The 14438-nt window shown below is 49.8% G+C and overlaps 3 protein-coding genes across 3 annotated transcripts, besides 1 other annotated feature; 2 read left to right on the top strand and 1 right to left on the bottom strand.

Moving 5' to 3' along the window:
- Positions 1–27: 27 nt before the first annotated feature.
- On the bottom strand, positions 28–1521 carry FPSE_03815 (uncharacterized protein; the record flags this gene model as incomplete). Its single annotated transcript, XM_009256935.1, has 1 exon — positions 28–1521. The coding sequence occupies one exon, from the start codon at positions 1519–1521 to the stop codon at positions 28–30; it is 1494 nt and encodes a 497-aa protein (XP_009255210.1).
- Positions 1522–3129: 1608 nt separating this feature from the next.
- On the top strand, positions 3130–4540 carry FPSE_03816 (uncharacterized protein; the record flags this gene model as incomplete). Its single annotated transcript, XM_009256936.1, has 5 exons — positions 3130–3322; positions 3373–3392; positions 3443–3550; positions 3603–3997; positions 4048–4540. 5 exons carry the CDS (start codon positions 3130–3132, stop codon positions 4538–4540), a joined length of 1209 nt encoding a protein of 402 aa, XP_009255211.1.
- Positions 4541–5667: 1127 nt separating this feature from the next.
- On the top strand, positions 5668–13878 carry PKS2 (the record flags this gene model as incomplete). Its single annotated transcript, XM_009256863.1, has 11 exons — positions 5668–5859; positions 5907–6051; positions 6107–6378; positions 6427–6769; positions 6821–6911; positions 6963–7170; positions 7224–7873; positions 7933–8073; positions 8125–9091; positions 9140–12661; positions 12715–13878. The coding sequence occupies 11 exons, from the start codon at positions 5668–5670 to the stop codon at positions 13876–13878; spliced, it is 7695 nt and encodes a 2564-aa protein (XP_009255138.1).
- A 144-nt stretch (positions 13879–14022) lies between these two features.
- Positions 14023–14063: a repeat region.
- Positions 14064–14438: the final 375 nt, after the last annotated feature.

Raw genomic sequence — 14438 nt, 5'->3', positions numbered from 1 at the left:
ATTCAAGGCGACTATATATATCTGCATCTAAGAAGAGCCATTCACTCCGTTTGTGCCATTGGTACCATTTGCCTTTTTGGCCTCAGAAGCATCTTCAGCATCAACACCTCTATACTCAAAGTACTCACTCCATTCATCATCATTGATCAAATCCTGAGCAAGCCTCTTCTCATAGAAGATGGCAAACTCGCATCCCTCATCTGACTCGGGTAAGGGATCACGAGGTGGGTAAACAATGATAACACCTTCTGTGATGCGATCGAGAAGGTGACGATATGTAGCTGGCTTCGCGAAGCCAAAGTCAGCTGAAGTGATGTTTGCATCGCGATGATCCGTCTGAAGGATCGACAGAGGGGGCTGCGCATCGACTCGTGTGTTTAAAGATGTCTTGTCGCGAATGGTAGCTACCATCTCAAGCGTCTTGTCAAGGTTCTCTTGCGTAACGCTGTTGGTCAAGCGGCGGATATACGACGCCAACTCTGACAGCGACCACTCCGACATAATCTGAGCAACAGTTGGTTGCGTAACAGGTGCAGTAGGGGACGTCACAGCGAACATGACATTATGCTGGATGCGTGGTGGCACCTTTGGACTGTGCATTCGTCGCCTCATGTCAATCGCCTCGCACCAGTATAAAGTCGATTTCGGATCGGGGTTGAAGACGGGCGCTCGAATACGCGTGAGGTTGCGCCAGATAAAGGCTGAGAAGGCATCGTATGTCGAGATCCACGTTCCGTCGGTGGGAGTGGCCTTGGCTTTGAGCTCGGCTGCTTTGCTCTTGGGGAGGTGAAAGAGCAGAGACACGCCGACCTGGTGAGCAGGATGGCGTTCTGGGGGAGCTGGGCCATCGATCTTTTGATCTTCTGGAGGTTCTTGCTTGATGAGACGCGAGACGTCGAGGTTAAGAGGGTCCCAGGTTGGATGTTTGGTGCCGTTCACAGCAGCGTAGCAGTTCTCAGCTAGCTGATGGACGAAGCCCGCCCAGCCCATGACATCGTTGGTGTAGTGATGATGATGAATGTTGAAGACAAGACCACCTCGGATGAAGTTGGCCTTGAAGGCTGACACGACAGGGCTGTTGTCAGGATGCGCTTCAGGCTTCTCGCCATATGTCATGGGCGGTACACTCCATTGCTCAAGATCCCCCAGCGTCACCGCACTAAAGTTAGTCTTCTCAAGATCCTCAAACGAAGGATACTTATCCGCATCCTCAGGCGCATCAAGCCACTGCAGGAAGAACCTTACAGTACTATCCCTCTTCTTGGTAAACGAGTGACCACCGCCAGGGTCCTTCTCAATGGTCCCACAGTAGTGTCTCGCCTGCGCCAGCGTCCTCTCCAGCCCAGCCTTGAGGATCTCAGCGGCTCTTTCTTTCTCCGAGTCCTCTAGCTTGAAGAACAGAGCGTAGTTGTTGTAGCTACACACGGTGAGATAGTCGAGGGTAGTGACCTTGAACCGTTCCTCTTCGGGATCGTTTTCCCAGCCTAGTGGGTGAAGATGGTAGACGTGTTGCTTGGGCATGGCTGGCATGGGGCACTTGGTGGATATGGTGAGATGTGTGTGTGAAAGTATGCGTGATGGGGAAGAGTATGGGTGTGAGATTGAGCTGGATTTATGAGCCTGGTAGCCGAGAGTAGGTTCTTGGCAGGATGATTTGGTGGCCCCTCCCTTCTTCGTAGCTGGCTGTTCCAAGTAACTATCAGCATTAACAGGGAGGGGCTTGCTATACGGAGGAATGGCACTGAGTTGTTGGTTGCATTGAAATGACGAAAAAGTTTGAAATAATACTCTTGGGAAGAACCAACAGCGGTACGTAAGGAAATGGCCTGATTGTTCAATGCAGCCAAGGCATTAACTGCTCTTGAACCAACGCAGCGTAACAAATACCAGGGAACTGATTTTCCGACAATTATCCAAGGATATGAAGTGCCGATCATGTGCAGATTTCTGATGAAGACGTTACAAACAGTGCCAAGTCGGCCAAGTTCATGCAACACCAACGGGGAACCAGGGGTTAAGGAACTTTAAAATCTGGAGCGGGACGTTGACGGGAGCTAATAAAAAGTCCGCTCCTTGTGGCCATCATGCTATGCGAGAGATCCGACGTCAAGAGTCTTAGCTTGAGTATTATTAACTAGCAACAAAGTCTCGTCAACAGATTCATGGCAGTGGGATGAGATGGGGGGCCCGATATTTGGGAGCACCTGTCTTGGCCTGCAGACGGGTGTAGCATTTCTGGTAGCCCGGTTGTCAGCCTATGCATCTGTTTAGATTTGTTAATGATCTGCTCTGCTGGAACAGGTTCGAAGGCATTTGCTAAAGGATGCAAATTGGAGTGACTGATCACATGTTGTTGGTTCACCCCTGCTTACGCTCTTTTCTCTTGGTGGGTGGGGAACCTGAATCCTTCGTTCGGGTGTCGTTTTCCATGATGAGTCGCACTCTAGACATTGTCCCTCTTGCTGCTCCCAAGTCAGAAGTATCTCAATGCCGTAGGGCTTCTAGTCCTTCGCAATTCACCCTCTAGTCTCTTATAACTGACGCCAGTAACGAAACTCGCATAGTTGGGGCCAAGCCTAGCCAGGAACAGATCATAAACTTAATTGCTCGCCTGAACAAAAAGTGGCATGAGCTTGTAGCCGAGGTTCCATCATATAGAGTTCATTTTCAACCTAGACAGGGTTGATAGCCAGGCGGCACCAACGTCCCAAGGAAACTTGTGAGAAAACTACCAAAAGCTCCCGTCACTAGCCCCTGTGACTTTCAACGTCTAACCCGCCGCAACGAATGAGCTGGGATTTTGGGAACTGACAGCTAGTCTGGGATATGATCGCCAGGAGAAGATTAACGCAAACTGATGTTTCAATCAAGAACTTATTACGGCTTGCACCGACAAGACCTTCCAGTAAGAGAAGACCTTGTAAATAGTTAGTTACCTGCTATAGTATCAGGTCCAAAAGCAGTTACTGTTTCGCCTCCCGGACCCGAAATACCGGGGTTGAGCCTCGCCACGTTTGGTACCAAACTCCCCTTAACATGGGGATCAAAGTCTTTCCGTAGGATCGTTAAAAGTCAGCTTGTTCCTAGACCTCTCATGCCTGAAGATCAATAGACATTGTTACTTTCATCATGGCTACCATTGATCTGGATGGACCGGCCCTTGCGCCTCCAAAGGGCGAGGTGTCGAATCTGGACGACCCTCCAAATCAGAATGGTCTGGCTTATACTGTCCTGATTCTCTGTGCGGTTATTACCACGATATGCTTCCTTCTCAGAGCTTACGGGCGGGTTTATCTGCTGAAGAAGTTTCAGACTGAAGAGAGTGAGTGACGCGTCTGATCCTTCCCGAGTCATCGCTAACGGATTTTGAAGTTCTCACGACCTTGGCATATGTATGTTCATTCCTTTCAAGGTGCTTTACATGATCTCTAACAAAACCAAGGGCAACTACTGGGGTGCTGCCTATGCGACGTTCAAGATGGTGGATACGCCTGGATATTTCGTGCATCAATGGAATGTCCGTCTCAAGGATGTAATTCCCACAAACTACGTGAGTTTCCCACTACCCAAACTACATTACCCGAAAGGCTGACGTATATCAGTGGGTTCTCATCTTTGGAGTTTGCTACTCTTTCGTCCTCCCATTTCTCAAAATCGCCATCCTCGTTGAATGGTGTCGACTCTTCGTGCCGAAAGGCACGCGCACAAGGAGCATCTTCTGGTGGGGGTGCATGGTCATTGGATTCGTCCAGGCTACATCCAACACCGCTATTGTCGTTGCTCTGAATATGCAGTGCAACCCGCATGAAGCTATCTGGGACTTTAGAATTCCTGGTGCCAAATGCTGGGACTTGCATAAACTGCAGGTCGCATCTGCTACGATCCATTTGTGCTGCGATATTGCCATCTTTTTGCTACCCCAGCAGGTTATCTGGAAGCTGAAGATGTCTTGGAAGAAGAGGATGGGTGTGTCTGTTATCTTTGGACTGGGTCTACTGTAAGTGCATGTCTCAAGCTCATCATACTACTACTAACACAGAAATGTAGAGCCTGCGTGTCTGCCGCCTTCCGATTAGCTGTTACTGTCAAGTACGGCAAATCCGCCGATGCTTTGTACGCTCTCGCTCCCTTAGTCTTCTGGGCAACCGCCGAAATGACCTGCGGCTTCTTCATTGTCTGCGTCCCGTGTATCCCCAAGATTCTCAAAGAGACCGGCATTATCCGCAACATCAAGCGTGCATTCGGCATGAGCACCGCCCCGACTAACCCCAATACCGCAGACCGATATGCCAAAAGCGGGACAAAGGGTTCACAGCTTTCGTCTACAGGCCCTAAGTCTTACTACAAGCTAGACGAGGATGGTGTGCCGCTGGGAACGCTGAAGGGATCTGAGTCGACGGAGTATCTACGGGATAATGTCAATAATGGGCAGGGCATTACTAGGACGACACAGATCAAGATCACGCAGGATAATCGCTCGACAAGCGATTCGGAGGGCCATGCTGCGTTTCCGGCGTCTCAAAAGCCCTGGGGTGTATAAAACTTGAGAGTTGGCCGATGCTGCATGAACTCTATAAAAAGGGTCGGTTTGGTCGCATTGCTGCTCTGTAAAATGCTACATTTAATGTAAGATTCCTGTATAATGAGGCCATTCCATGTTACATCGCTTATATCGAGACGAAGGATCCGTCTGATCGTCGTCTAAAAATCCCTATTTGACCAAGAACGAAAAAATCAACCTTGACAAGAAAATGAAAAAGAATTCGTAATGCAAACCGGTTATGATATGATGTTGGTTACTCGCTAGGAACAAAGTCGTCTCATGAACTGTCTCCACCACGCAGGGAAGAATACGAATGGCAGGGTAGGCCTAATGGGCAGGGGTGAGCGCTGATTCCTTCAGGGGTTGGGCCTGTCTTGATTTCCCAGAAGTTCTCCTAGCGTCCTATCCCGTTGCTCGCCTCGGAGGATTTAGCACAAATTTGCCCGACAGATCAGCGATTCCAAGTTTCAGGACTGCGGCGTATGCGTGAGTACAGGGTAAGCTACGGACTTTCGGACATTGGCTATGGAAGAGGACAAGACCGTCCCAGAAAACCATCAATAGCGGCCGACGTGGCAGATGGCCCTGGCCTGGAGGTTCTGTCGATGGTACTAGGTTGAGCTTTGGGTTCATGTTTCGACACTATTTCAGTGCGAGCCGGCCCGCGCTGCCTTGTTTTAGTTCGCCGAAGCTAACGTCTATTCAGACATTTCAAGGGGCATCAATGTTAAAACACCTTCTTTGTTGACTGGTGTTTTCGTTGATAGGCCCTATTTCTGTTGTATATTTGCGAACTAGGTCTCCACCGTCCCAAACTCTGTTGATGCATTAGTTTCACCCGGAGCCAATTTTCAGAGGTTAACTTCTGTTCTTTGAAGGATTCCTCTGCAGTAGCTTCAAAGACTACCACTAGATAGGACTAATTATCCGTTTCATGAAATGCCTCGGAGGAAACACGGTGGAGAGAAGACCACGTAGCGTTCTATCATCGAACGATGGTAAGCCATGACAGGGTACCGATGAAGTAGTTGGCCGGTTAGTAACGTTGTTGGTGTTGAATTACAGTGGTATGAGTCTTGGCATAGTAATTACTAGAGTTCTGTAGAGTTTGCCCTTTTGGAACGATGTACAATCATCAAGGCAAAAACAACAAGATGAGTGACATTGCAATCGTTGGATACTCGTTCAAACTCCCGCAAGGTGTTGAGGATGATGATGCTTTCTGGGATGTTCTCGAGAACCGACGAAACTTGATGACGGGCTGGCCTGAAAGCCGTGTCAAGACAGATTCAATTGCCAATAACAAGCATCAGAAGGTAGTTTTGCTCACTAAACATCCGGACCGTTGTTAATACTGTTGTAGTGGAACGGAAAGGGAGGGCATTTCATCAATGATGATGTCGCCGCCTTTGACGCCCCGTTCTTCTCACTCACGGCGAAAGAAGCTTCGGCGATGGATCCGATGCAGCGCTGGACGCTGGAAGCTACTTACCACGCTTTCGAGAATGGTAAAAAACCCAAAAACGGTTGATAATGAAGGAGTACTAACTGCTTGTCTCGTAGCGGGTCTCCCGGTTGACAGTCTCAGGGGATCTCGCACCGCTGTCTTCTCTGCCTCTATGCTGGAGGACTACAGCAGAATGACGGCCGTAGACCCAGATAACTTGGAGCGAACAGCTGTCACGGGAAGCACTGTCTCGTGTATTATTCCCAACCGTGTCAGCTGGTACTTTGATCTTCGTGGGCCAAGCATCCACGTCAATACTGCTTGCTCTAGTAGTTTATCGGCTGTCGATATGGCCTGCAAAGCATTGAATAGCGGCGATGCTTTATGTGTAAGCCATAGCCCACCTCTACTCTATTGATTACTAATTTATTCACAGGCTGTCGTGACCGGTGCAAACCTTCTTCTTGACCCGAGCATCTTTCAGGTTCTGGCTAACCAAGGGTTTCTCTCGCCTGATGGCGTTTGCTACAGCTTTGATGAACGGGCCAACGGGTATGCACGTGGTGAGGGAGTCATTGCTGTAGTTCTGAAGCCTGTACAAGCAGCGATTGAGTCTGGTGATATGATTCGTGCCGTGATTCGGTCCATTGGCTCGAACCAGGACGGTCATACCCCGATTCTCACACAGCCGAGCTCGCAGTCTCAGGAGGAGCTGATCCGTCATGTTTACAAACAAGCAGGTCTGTCTATGAGCGATACTCGCTATGTTGAAGCTCACGGTAAGTGCTATGTCGGAACGCTTCTGATAATGAGCTAAACCTGGGTCCAAGGCACCGGTACACCTGTCGGTGATCCAATTGAGGTCAAAGCTATTGGGCGATGCTTTCAAGAACATCGTTCTCACTCCGAACCACTATACGTGTAAGCCATAGCTCTCGACCAGAGAAGATTGTTGACTGATGGGATGGACAGTGGCTCAGTGAAAGCAAACATAGGGCATCTTGAAGGAGCCAGTGCACTTGCAAGTCTGGTAAAATGCATCTGTAATATGACTCGCCGTTCGACGCAAGGAGGACCCAAGCTGACACTGACAGTGATCCTCGAGAAAGGAGTTATACTCCCCAACGCGCTTCTTCAAAAGATGAATCCGGCAATGAACGCGGATTCATACAGCATTGAAGTAAGTTCTATCTGTGTCGCTCAGATATCCTTATCTAACTCAGACTACGATAGGTACCAATCCAGAATGTCCAGTGGCCAGTGCAAGGTCTCCGCCGCGTATCTCTCAACTCTTTCGGGTTCGGCGGTTCAAACTCGCATATAGTTCTCGACGATGCACTTCACTACTTACAAGATCGCAGCCTCAGCGGCATCCATAACACGAGCCTCATCCCAAAGCCTATAACGAACGGCTCAGGTGTCACCAATGGACATGGCGCAGCTCACACCAACGGAGCCAATGTGACTGAGGATGTCGCAAATGGTCACTCAGACGTCGAACTTCACAAGCTACTAGTATGGACTGCTGCCGACGAAAAGGCAGCTAAGCGCACTATGGAGGCTTACGGCAACTTCCACAAAGAGAAGATGTCGGGGGACCATAAGAAGCTCGACGCTTTGGCATCTACTCTGGGTTCACGCCGAAGTAACATGCTTTGGAGAGCTTCTGCTGTGGTTGACGGATCGAAAAGGCAAACATTGTCGCCTTCGAAGCCAATTAGAAGCTCAGAAGACCTTGGCCTGGCTTTTGCATTCACGGGTCAAGGCGCGCAGTACATTAACATGGGCTCTGGCCTTGAGCATTATGCTGTCTACCAGGAGACTCTAGAGAAGATCAGCGAGATTTACTCCAGCTTTGGGTGCTCGTGGAACCTATTTGGCAAGTACATCCTATGAGTTTCATCGCATATGCTTGCTGACGGACATTCTCAGACGAGCTTAGTTGTGGAGAAAATATCAATATGCCGCAGTATAGCCAACCACTTGCAACTGCTGTACAGATTGCCTTGGTCGATCTTCTTGCCAGCTTTGGCATTACTCCAAAGGTAGTTATTGGTCATTCTTCAGGTGAGATTGCTGCAGCGTAAGCATCATCATAATTCTGGCCTGATTAAGCTTTACTAAATCGTCCTAGATATGCATCAGGTGGGTTGTCTCTGGTGTCCGCTTGCAGAGTGTCCTACTTCCGTGGTCTCTTGGCTGGAAAGTTAAGAAAGGTCAACGCATCATCTCCAGGCGCCATGCTGTCGATTAACCTAGCGCCACATCACGTCTTGGGGTATCTAGAGAAAACAGGTGTTCTTACAGTTAACGTCGCATGCATCAACAGTCCTCTCAACGTCACTCTCTCGGGGCCTGAAGAGGCCATCGACAAGATCAAATCTCAGGCTGATCAAGATGGCATCTTTGCGCAAAAACTCAAGACCGGAGTCGCGTACCACTCGCAGTCTATGAAAGTCATCGCGGGCGAGTACCTTGCTGCACTTGAAGGGCTCACCAAGAGAAAGGATGGGACTAGCATCCCAATGGTCTCATCTGTGACTGGCAAAAGTATTTCTCCAGAGACACTATCAACTGGTCAATACTGGGTTGACAATATGCTGTCACCTGTCAGATTCGCCAAAGTAGTGCAGGTCATTGCAAACAACAACTCAGCACGCAAACTTGGCTTGGGCAACCTCACTGACCTGATTGAGATTGGCCCTCACCCAGCTCTTCGAAGGCCCGTGAAAGACACACTGAGTGAGATGTCCAGTGCGTCAAAGGGAGTAAGATACAGCTATGTCTTGCATAGATCACACCCGGCAATCCAGACCACTCTGGAACTCGCCGGACAACTATTCTGCGAAGGCTATCCCGTCTCCATCTTGGCAGCTAACCAACAAAGGACGAAAGCGAAGTTTCTGGTTGACTGTCCCAAGTACCCATTCGATAGATCACAGCGATACTGGGCTGAATCACGCCTAAGCAGAGACTTCAGGCTGCGGGAGGCTGTCAAGGGCGAGCTGCTTGGAGTGAGGGTATCCGATTGGAATCCGTTGGAGCCCCGATGGAGGAACTTCTGGAGCATCGATTCCTCTGCTTGGACTGGAGATCACAAGGTAAGTCCAGTGGCGACAATGCCGAGACAATACTGAAGTAGATCACAGATCAGTGATACTGTCCTGTTTCCAGCATCTGGTATGCTTCTCATGGCTATTGAGGCCGCTCAAGAGATGGTTCCCTCAGACCGTGCTGTCTTCGGTTACAATATTGAGAAAGCTGAGTTTATGAACCCCATAATTGTGCCAGAAACTTGGGAAGATCGCCTCGAGACGCAAGTCCGCCTGCGAGTTGTCGACAAACAGCTGGCTGCAAAGTTTGATGTCAGCATTTTCACTTACTCGCATAATGAGTGGGTTGAGTGCTTTACTGCGAACATATCGGTCGAATTTCAGGACAACGACAGCAACGGGGAGCGACGAGTGAACCACGAACACATCCAGCGTCAGCATCAAGATGTAGCTCATACATGTACTTTGCCGATCGACCCTCGTGTCTTCTACCGGGATGCAGCAGCGGTTGGGCTGCAATATGGCGATTGGTTCCAGCTGATGCGCAACATCAAGTGGGACGGTAAGGCCTCAGCTATGGCACGCGTTGATCTGTCGCAGGCAAGGTTCAACATCAGGAGCTTGGTTCATCCGGCAGTGCTCGACCAAGCCTTCCAAGTTCTTCGAGCCAGCTCAGGCCAACAACCCGCAGCCAATGTCCCTGTAAGACTCGAAAATGCATGGTTCTCTTCCAAACCATGGAAGACACCTGCGGTTCTGTGGATGTCTGAAGCGACTCCAACTCTCCATGGCTACGGGGAACAGGGCAAGGTCACCGCTCTTGGTGACGACGGAGAGATCCTTTGCTGTATCGAGAGTGCGGTTACATCTGCTGTCTCGGGTGGAATAACCCACAAGGAGAAGAAGCTGGTGTACTCCGTCGAGTGGAAGCCACAGTTCAGCATGCTAGGGTCCGATCAGCTGACACGGTTATTCGCCGCTAATGCTGTGCCGAAAGACGACAGCGCAGTTCTGGAGAACCACTCGAGGCTCTGTCATACACTGGAGCTCGTAGCTGCTCGTGTACTGAAGAACGTTGACAAGTCCAAGGTTCCAGCAGATCTGCAACGTCATGTCGGGTGGATGGAACATCATGTCAGCAAGTTGCCAGCCGAACATCAGGCAGAAGCAACGAAGATCAGTGACGAGGAGCTCGAGTCTCGCCTAGCTGAAGTTGACTCTGTCCTCCCGGCGTGGAAATTGTACACGACTTGTGCACGAAAGCTGCCTGACATTCTATTCGGAGAGCTAGACCCTCTACAGGTAGTCTTTGAGTCTGACCAGGCCGATATCTTCTACTCGGATCTCTTCAGAAATCTCTGCGCAGATGGTCAACTGAACTATCTACTTGACCTGGCATCGCATGAGAACCCAGCTCTGAGAGTCCTTGAAGTTGGTGCTGGCACAGGTGGTATGACGGGACATGTCATCTCAGCTCTGCAAGAACGTGAGAGGCGCACTGGAGGACTGGCGTTCTCGGAGTATACGTATACCGACATATCCCCTGCCTTCTTTGAGACTGCAAGTAAAAGATGGCCAGACCTCAAGTCCCAAGGCCGCATCACCTTCAAGACACTTGATCTAGACCGAAGCATCGATATTCAAGGTGTTGATCCAGGCTCTTATGACTTGGTCATCGCGGCCAGTGTGCTTCACGCAACTCCATACCTGGAAGCCACGATACGCAATGTGCGAAAGGCTCTGAAGCCAGGTGGTCGTCTCATCCTCCTCGAGGTTATCAACCCCGATGACATCGCTACTAATTTCATGGCTGGCCTTGTGCCAGGATGGTGGGTTGCTCGCGAGGAGTGGAGACCCCATTCTGCTGCTATACCAGAGCATCTTTGGGATAAATGTCTCAAGGACAATGGCTTCTCGGGGAATGACTTGGTGATTCGGGACTATCAAGATGATCAGTGTCACATTATGAGTGTCATCATTACCACCGCCAGTGAACCTCAGCATAAGGTTGAGGAAAAGGCAAGTAGAGGCCGTTTGGTCATGCTCATCAGTGAAGACGCGTCAATGAAGGAGAGGGAGCTTGCAGATCAGGTTCGGGCACGAATTGATCCAAATCTAGAGCGGCGTGCAACCGTCGTTACATTCTCGCTAGCCCCAGTTCAGAGGGAGCTCGCCAAGTTGACGACTGATGATGCTGTCATCTGCTTCGTTGAAGCTGGAGACAAACCTCTCCTATCAACTCTCTCAGAAGGGCAGTTCAGTTGTCTTCAGTTCTTAATCAGCAAAGTCTCGAACCTTGTATGGGTCACTTCAGCCAGCATCAGCGACTCAATGTGTCCAGACTATAGTGTTGCTCAGGGATTCTTCCGTTCCATCCGTGCAGAGCAGCCTGATACTCACATCGTCACCCTAGCAATAGACGGAGAGATGGCTCAAGCTTCACAGGCGGGCTTCATCTCAGAGGTCTACAAGACAGCATTCGAGACTGAAACGCCGTCAAAGGAAGTCGAGTACGTTGTTCGAGATGGTGTCATCACTACAGGCCGCGCTGTTCGAGACATCAGCACTGATACGGCACTACGATCTCTTGTCTCGAAACAGCTGCAACAGAAATCGTGGGGCGAGGGACCAGCGTTAAAACTTGGTATTAGCCAGCCAGGATCACTCGACTCACTTCAGTTTGTTGAGGACCAGTCCCACGCGGAGGAACTCGGTCCTAGTGATGTTGAGATCGAAGCAATGGCCTGGGGTCTCACCTCTCGCGATCTCAACATTGCCCTTGGTCACCCTGACAAGCGGACTGAAGAGTTTGGCAGTGATTGCGTTGGCGTTGTCACCCGAATTGGTGAGAGCTGCAGCACTACCATTCGAATAGGAGATCGTGTCGCTATAGTTTCTGCTGGTTGCATGAGGAAGTATGCTCGCGCCAACGAAGCCTGCGTCTTCAAGATTCCCGACTCTCTCGGCTTTGAAAATGCTGCCTCGCTGATAATTCCTGGGTTGAGTGCCTGCCATTCGATTTTGAATGTTGCTCGCGTACAAGAGAATGACAACGTCTTGATTCACTCGGCTGCAAGTTTATTGGGTCAGATTGCAGTCAGGTTTGCCCAGACAATGAGTGCTCCAGTATTTGCTACAGTGTCGACTGCTGCTGAGAAACAACTCTTAATTCACATTCTTAGCCTGAATGCCGAGCATATCTTTGACAGCAACTCCCCATCCCTTACTCAAGATGTCATGAGAGTCACTGAGGAAGAAGGCGTTGATGTATTGCTCGACTGTTCCCGGGACACACTACACACACCGCTGTCATGCGTGGCCGATGGGGGATGTATCGTCAGCCTTGGTGGTCGGAACAGTTCAGTGGCTTCTACAATGGCTGCAGAGATCATGTCAAGAAGTCTCACGTTCTCGTCCATTGATATCATGCGTCTGAAGCCCAAAGCCTTTAGCCAACTGGCACAAACAACAATGCAGCTCCTAGCTGAAGATAAAATCCAACCGCCTCAACTGTTGCCGGCCTTCAAGATATCTGATATCAGAAATGGCTTCAAGAAACTGCAAGAGGATACCAGCGAGCGCGTGATAGTGATAGCAGAACAAGGAGATGCAGTTCCGGTAGGCCAATCCCAAATAGCTGCCAAATGACTAGCTAACTTACATCTTTACAGCAATTTGTCCAGGACCGCCGCCCATGGACGTTCGATGGTAATTCCACCTACTTAGTAGCTGGAGGATCTGGAGGCCTCGGCCGAGCCATTATCAGATGGATGGCTGACAGTGGAGCTAAACACCTGATTGTTCCCTCCAGATCTGGTGCAATATCTGAAGCAGCTTCACAACTGGTAGCAGAGCTAACATCCCACGGCGTTAACATTGTTGCGCCTAAGTGCGACGTGTCCGTCCGAGAAGATGTGGCAGTCATGCTGGAAGAATGTTCCCACACCATGCCCCCAATCAAGGGCTGCATCAACGCCGCCATGGTTCTGCAAGATGCCATATTCCAGAGCAACATGACATTCCAGCAGTGGGATCTCACTATACGCTCCAAAGTCGACACCTCTAAGAACTTGCATGAGCTACTCCCCAAGGATCTCGACTTCTTCATCCTCTTGTCCTCTCTGGCTGGTGTCGTTGGCCAGATGGCTAGTGCAAATTATGCTGGTGGCTGCGCGTATCAAGATGCACTGGCGAAGCATCGCAGAATGCATGGCCAGAGTGCACTGTCTCTTGATATCGGATGGATGAGCAACATTGGCATCATTGCTGAGAAAGAGGCGTACCAGCGTCAGAGACAGACGTCGAATGATATGCAGCCTATAAATGACAAGGAGTTACTTGCTCTGCTAACCCTCTGTTGCGATCCGAACAATCCGCTCAAGTTACCGCCATTGTCTGAGGGACAAGTCCTTTTCGGCCTACGAACACCTGTTGACATACTTGAAGAGGGCCAGCAACCACCAGCTCTACTCGAACGACCTCTCCTCAGCGCATTCTCATTCTTAGCAGCAGGTAGCAACAGTACTCCAGAACAAGCAGTTGACCACGCCGAGAACGCAAGAGATGTATTCCAAAAGTCCTCAGATGCCAGAGAGCGGCAGCAGGTTGTCATACGGGCCATAGCTGCTAAACTTGCGCGAGCCATGTCTATCTCGCCTGATGACGTTGAGCCAAGCAAGCCACTGTCGTCGTACGGAGTTGACTCGCTGATGGCGGTCGAGTTGAGGAATTGGATCAATAAGGAGTTTAGCTCTACGGTGGCCGTGTTCGATATCATTGGCAGCGTATCTATTGCTGGGGTTGCAGAGGTCGTCGAGGCGCGAAGCTCGATTTAGGGAGCCCTTTCAGTTTAGAATAGTCGAGCCTAAGGGTATGAGTCTGTTTTGGAGTGGATGAGGTATAAAGAAAGCGCTTTACAAGTTAACGCGAGTAGTGTTGAGAATTTATTGATATCAGATTATCAATCTCTATATGAGCTCAAATAAATTAATAAATTATTACTATTATATCTATATATATAGATGCCTAAATAAGAGCTCTAAAGATATTAATAGTAATAATAACTAATGTAAGAAAATGAAAAAGTCACACGACCCTAAGTAGGACTTCACCAAGTATAGGAACCTAAACTATATTCCTGCATACGGATGTCTGTCCGCGACGTCGCGGCTGTACTAAGAGATGAATTCGCTGGTCAACGAGGTAGTACGCAAAGCACCTAGCGGGTTATTACAACTGACGACCAAGCAAATAAACACCTCGTCACCCAAGGCGCCGCTCACGCCAGCGTAATTGTACCCGTCTGCGAAGTTTTATATCACCTTCTAACCGGGTACGTCCACGCCAAAGCCCGACCACCTTAGCCCTTGTATACAACCGGACCAGAAGGAAGGTG

Source organism: Fusarium pseudograminearum, chromosome 1 (assembly GCF_000303195.2).
Source record: "Fusarium pseudograminearum CS3096 chromosome 1, whole genome shotgun sequence".
Classification (NCBI taxonomy): Eukaryota; Fungi; Ascomycota; class Sordariomycetes; order Hypocreales; family Nectriaceae; genus Fusarium; species Fusarium pseudograminearum.
The sequence above is the reverse complement of the archived record's forward strand: the minus strand, read 5'-3'. Positions and strand labels throughout refer to the sequence as shown.